The sequence below is a fragment of the Papilio machaon genome, chromosome 4, assembly GCF_912999745.1.
Source record: "Papilio machaon chromosome 4, ilPapMach1.1, whole genome shotgun sequence".
Classification (NCBI taxonomy): domain Eukaryota; kingdom Metazoa; phylum Arthropoda; class Insecta; order Lepidoptera; family Papilionidae; genus Papilio; species Papilio machaon.
In genome coordinates this window covers 4,337,277-4,343,276 of record NC_059989.1, presented here as the reverse complement: position 1 = coordinate 4,343,276, position 6,000 = coordinate 4,337,277, and the positions used below count along the sequence as shown (strand labels likewise).

Genomic DNA, 6,000 nt, shown 5'->3' with positions numbered 1-6,000 from the left:
CTACCCTAAGTTTAGGGTGACTAGGTAACAGTCAACCACGCTATCTCAGTGCGGGTTGGGTGACTTCACACAAATCTATGAATTTTTTCGCAGATATGTGTAGGCTACGTCACACTAGATGCACACATGTAAATCGAAAATCGAAGAACACATTGGTACATGGCGGGTTTCGAACGTAGGACCTGCAGATTACAAGTGCTTAACCCTTGAGCCACCGACGCTCTTTGATACCAGATTATTAACGATTAGTTGAAAGGAAAATGGACCAAGAATGGTATTTGAAATATTTCCTAGAGGTAAAGACAATATTATCTCCTACTTACGAAGTTTGAGTAGTATAATTTGGCACAAAATGTCTCATAAAATATAATTCCTTTATTTTATAAAATTGACAGTGTAAAGTTATTTTAAGAAAAATCTAAAATTTCAAAATATTTATGGTGAAATTTTCTAGGAATTTATGAAATTAAAAGTTTCTATAAATGATAGAACTCTCGATATGATGGTTTTCATGACTAGATATACTGCAAACCACCCACTGAATCATTGATAGATAAAACTATTTTGATACATTATAGAATCCTTTATATGTTCAATTGATATGTACAATCTTTGCGTGAAACACGTAGAATTAAATTTAACCCTAAAAGTAATCTTTATAAATGGAACACTTATGAAATAAAATTAATGCATTAATGTCCTTAAAATAATTATGGCTCGTGAGCAGACAATTTAACCCTTGAGACTATACGTACTGGGTTGTGAACCTTTTGACGGTAGCAATCTTTCCGACGCTTCACAAATATCACTAGCAGAATATCTGTTTCTTTTTAAAGTTGCAGTTTTATAATCTTTGTCTACAGTGACTTTAACTTCCGGTTGTACATCTAGCTCTCTAGCACTTCCACTTGGACTTCTATTTAGTTCAAATTTATCACTGGTTGTGCTAGAAGGAGTTTGACTACCGTTCTCAGTTTCTACGATCTGTTCAAGGGCGCTGGGTCTTCGTCCACGTGGGTCGTAGTACTCCAAAGACGCGGGTAGCACAGGGGCTAGGTTAGCCATTGGATCTATGCCTAGGAGGAGCATGACAGTCGCCGGATGCTCCATTATGTACTGCGTAACAGAATGAAGGAAAGGTTCCGTTTGTGTACTTCTGTGGATCTTAGGCCTCTCGGGAGTAACTGGTCTTTCTTGCTATAATAACAAATATGTTACATCAATTTTAATTTTAGTAACTTAATAGAATATTTATTATAAGTCAAGAATAGTAAAGTACCTGATCCCAACAAAATACATCGGGCGGATGACTACAACTGCGAGCGAGTTGATTAGGAGGTGCATTCCATTGAAGATTAGGATTGGAATGGGCGGCGTGCCATCCACTCGGACCTGTCATTTCTTGTAATGCTTGTATTGCATTTCGAACCTACAAAGTAAGTACGATATTTAACATTCATTTCATGATACTAAGATTATATTTATTAGTAAATTATAGCGTAATGAAATTTCACCTCCATGCTTAATGCTGCAACATCATGATGTAGAGTGGAAACTTGGGTATCAAGCCTATCTACAGATGATCTTGTATGATGAACTTCTAAATTAAGCCCTTCTAGAGAATCGGCTCTTCCAAGTTTAGGAGTCGCTACGCTACGCTGTCTCTCTATTCTTTCGCGTAATTCTCTGTGAGTTAAACGTTGTCCATCGGGTCTGAAATATTTAGTTTTATACAATGTTTTAAATTTTCAATAAAAACTATCAAATAATTTTGCATTGTATTTATGTTTGTTCTTAATTGACGAATTTAGTTCCACTTCATTATGTTTTTTATTACAAAATCGCTATTCCAAGTGTAACAAACCTAAATTTATGACGGGGACTATTAGTGGAAGTGATCGGTGGTTTCTTTGGAGAGAGTGCGTAGTCTTCTGGTACGTTTTCATCGTCTTCTGATATAGAGGGGAGAGTCAGCGAGGGATGACCGTTTCCGTCAGACTCCTGCTCCGCTTCGTAACCCTCTCTTAAGTTATATGTCAGATCGTGTTGTATGTCGTGAATAAATTCTTGTTGGTATTCAGGATAGAGTCGCAATACCTCAGCTAAGCCGCCCATGTGTATACACTTTAGATCACAATATGTCAAAGCCTGTAAGTTGTAGAAAATGGTAAGAAATAAAGTCTTAGGCTATCAGGTAAATAAATGACTGTAAACTGAAAACAGTGTTCGCGACAGTGAACCTGCCGAGGTAAGCGCTGCCGAAAACACTTTTCTTAAAGCTTTTCAGGACATTTTTATGCATCTGTTGAAGTATTACTCAAACTTTGTTTTAGATGAAAATACAACCCGCAATTCGTGTATGCTATAAAAATGTTTACCTTAACATCACTGCTTGATTTAACAACTACATCAGGATTGTTAGATTGGGGTCCTCCAGTCCCATTAAAAGCATGCAGGTGAGTATTCATATCACAACCAACCAAATCACCTTTACCTGTGAATCGAAATAGCTTGCATATCACCATTTCAATCATCACAAAGTGTAAATAAATATAAATAAATCGCAGGTTCTCATAAATCACTAGTATCACAGCTGGGAATGGAACCACTTCTATGTTGTTTTGTAATAAAAATTGATAACCCAAAATTCAATCATTATTGATTGAATTTTGGGTTATCAATTTTTATCATGTACTTTTCCATCTACATCATTTGAGGCATACAGTATTTAGTGACAAATTGTTTTTAAAAGCTGATATCACAAAAATATAAATAAAATACCTAAAATAGCAACCACCATTTCATTCTGCATTACTTCCATGGACCCATTGCAGATATAGTAGATGTAAGTGAGCGCATCTCCCTTATGCACGAGGTACTCGCCAGGCGCACAGAAGTTGTTTCTGATATGAAGGGACAGCAGCTTAAGGCAACCTTGCGACGCCGATTCGAATATAGGCAGGGAGAGAATCTCTCGATGCAAATGTAACGACACGTCGCCTCTGAGTTCTTCAGGAAATTCTTTTAATGTCTAAAAACAAGAATTACGATCAAAAAAGAAGTGAAAAGATACGACACATCCAAAATGACAATTAAATTAAGTATTAAATTTTGAAAATTATAAAAAAAATCTTATATTTACTTTTAGTAAGTTAGTAGTTGAGTTACCTCGTGGATGTCAATACCATGATTCAAAGACCACATTGTCTGAAAATAATCCTGCATTCGTTGCTTCAGTTCTTTCGGCACTTGATTAAGTGAGAGGAAGTCCTTCAGATCTCGCCACTTGCTTTGATACAAGGACCGTCTCGAGTACATTCTTTGAATTATAGCCGTCACATTACCAAACACCACAGCGTGCATAAGAGCTTAAAATATAAATAATGTTAAAAGGTCAAATAAAATGTAATGTCATACGAGTAACTCCAAATAAATCAAAATTGTAAATCGCGTTGGAAAAAATTAAATTAACCAAAATAGATAACTAAAACTAAATATTTAGAAAGTTCTCAATTAAGAATTTGAAAAACGTTGTCCTTCTTATTATCTAGAAATTAATCGTAAGATAAATAAAGAAGATATAACAAATACTGTTCGTATTTTATTTAGTTTTAGTTACTGCTGATTCTCTTCTGTGCGGCAAAGGGCGTCCAAATTTTGCTCTGCCTTGGGCTCGCTATGTTCTGGGGCACAATAACCGATCGTTTTCAAAGACCAGATCAAAATAAAAATATATAAACCAACCTCCAATGAGCATTGTGAGAATACTGAATATTTTCTCCGGCAATGTGTTAGCGGACACGTTACCGAAGCCGACGCTGGTCAGTGACGAGCACGTGAAGTAAAGTGCCGTGACATAACTCTCGCTGTGCGATATGTTCATTATTGGCACTTTTAGCCTTTCCGCCAAATTGTTTATCCATCCTAAAAAATTAAACCAAAATAAATTTATGTCATTTATGTAAACCCTAGGATAGTAATATAAGATCCAGAGAACATACTTACCTAAATCCCAGCTCTCGTTTCTGTGATGTTCTATTTCCTTTTCAGCAATAATGAACCAGATGCAGGCGAGCCAGTGGGCGACCAGCGTGAAGGAGAGCATTAACAGGGTCAGTATCAGCGCTGAGTACTGCGAGTATCGATCCATCTTTTGCAGCAAGCGCGCCAGGCGGAGCAGCCTCGTAAGCTTCACTAAGTGTACGTTCCCGTGCGTCGATTCCTGTTTGAAGGAGAACTGTTAAAACAATATATGTTATTATATTGTTGTATTACATTTATCATAAACATTATTTTTGCACACAAAGATGTTATTTATTCTAAGAAAACGATTAAATAGTCCATATATATATATATATATATAGAGTGTATTAGACCATGATTTCCTCATAATAGAACAGGAAAAACTCAGCTATGAGAATGTAAAAAAATTTGGGTCTCGTATACAGAATCCATAAAACAGTTCTAGATCAGCAGGAGCCTTCTACTGATTTATTTAGCTTATTAAATGGGTGTGAGTTAGGAGTAAGTGCTTATTTGACCAAAAATAAAACAAAAACGTATTTGTCTAAGGTACGAAAAATATTATTTCTTTATAAAGGAAAGTCTTTATTTATATAGAAAGGAAATAGTGTATCGATTATAATTAAAAACTTACCGTTCCACTATAAACGTCGGAAGCGTAAAGTAGGTCAAATGGGAGCGCTGCCAGGAGATCCACTACGAACCAGGATCGGATGTAATTAAGGGCTATCGCTTTGGAATCAGATACCACTTCGCCTTTTTTACTCACAAATGTCGTCCGGAAGTTTAACACTATATCTAAAATAAAACAAAAAGTTTATAATTTCAATGTCAAAGCAAAATATTTTATAAATCAACTTTTCCAATATTATTCTCAAATCTTTTCAATAAAGTAAATTGAATCTTGAAAATAAAACAAACCCCCTATTGGTCGTTTAAATATCAATGAAATGAAATCGAACTCATTGTATCCAAATTTGATTTAAAACGAAGATGGATCAGAATGCATCGTTTCTAAGACAGACAGTCTAAAATTATGCGAACATCTGTCACAGTAGCGCCAAACTTAAGACAAAACTCTCTTTCATTAAACTAAAAGCGCACAATCCTTTTAGTCCGTGACATTGCATATCCCCTTCTACACTCAATTCGTTATATTTCAACTGTTCTGGTCTATTGTGAGCTTTCGTATTGTAGTCTGTATTTGTTCATAGTCTTTTTTAAAAACCTGCCACAGATTATTTTATAATCGATCTAGTTCCAAATAAAATGCTTACCAACGCATATACAAAAAAAAAAAACAGTTCATATTTAACATAAATATAGATTTCTATTTAAAAGTTATGAGGATTAAGTAGCCATGACTTGATATCTTTAATTCAAATTCTTTAAAATGTCTAGTAATCATACTCATCATATTAAACAAATTAAGTGTTTGTGGTTAAACAGAGTTATAGAATCCAAAGAAGTTGTGTCCATCAATTTATCTCTTTTATTAGTGTATTGGTGTTCTTTTTTTTTGGGGTTTAATAAATAGCGAAACATACCAATAATAAAGAGTGCTTCAACTACAACGTCACTGGTCACACTGATTCTGGGATGTCCTTCATCTACGAAGCTGGCATTGTACGGCACAACCACAGCAACGTAAAACGTCGCTATTAGAATAAGCCAGTCCCAGAAAGTTTTAAAAACTCCATAATGCGAGATAATAAATTTTGATTTTTTTATTGCTGACGTTTTGTACTCCGGCAAAGGTGGGTTCGATGAGTGAAGTAAATTCTAAAAGGGTAAATTAATCATTAATGTTGACTGCATTCATTATACTAAATCAAAAGTTCCTCAGATCATTGGTAATCATCGATCAAGACTATTAATCTGACATTTGTAGTAAAATTAATTTTCTCGAGAGATCGTTACTTAGGCCGCAATAATATTATTGGATAGTGCCTCTATGTTTATTTATATATTGTGTAG

At 35.0% G+C, this 6,000-nt stretch overlaps 1 protein-coding gene across 5 annotated transcripts in view; it reads right to left on the bottom strand.

Moving 5' to 3' along the window:
• Positions 1-448: 448 nt before the first annotated feature.
• LOC106718569 (potassium voltage-gated channel subfamily H member 8) overlaps positions 449-6,000 on the bottom strand; it is a 36,547-nt gene continuing 30,995 nt past the window's right edge. For 2 of the 5 annotated variants that reach the window (XM_045686740.1, XM_045686741.1), the window contains exons 7-17: positions 5,571-5,805; positions 4,658-4,821; positions 4,006-4,237; positions 3,745-3,924; positions 3,169-3,368; positions 2,782-3,031; positions 2,379-2,494; positions 1,865-2,148; positions 1,515-1,713; positions 1,280-1,429; positions 449-1,197 (exon numbers count right to left, since the gene is read on the bottom strand). In XM_045686740.1, the coding sequence (XP_045542696.1) occupies positions 733-1,197; positions 1,280-1,429; positions 1,515-1,713; positions 1,865-2,148; positions 2,379-2,494; positions 2,782-3,031; positions 3,169-3,368; positions 3,745-3,924; positions 4,006-4,237; positions 4,658-4,821; positions 5,571-5,805 (2,475 nt within the window). In that variant the 3' untranslated portion in view covers positions 449-732. Of the gene's footprint in view, positions 1,198-1,279; positions 1,430-1,514; positions 1,714-1,864; positions 2,149-2,378; positions 2,495-2,781; positions 3,032-3,168; positions 3,369-3,744; positions 4,238-4,657; positions 4,822-5,570; positions 5,806-6,000 lie in introns of all 5 variants that reach the window. The other 3 variants (XM_014512711.2, XM_014512710.2, XM_045686742.1) reach the window with 2 other exon arrangements.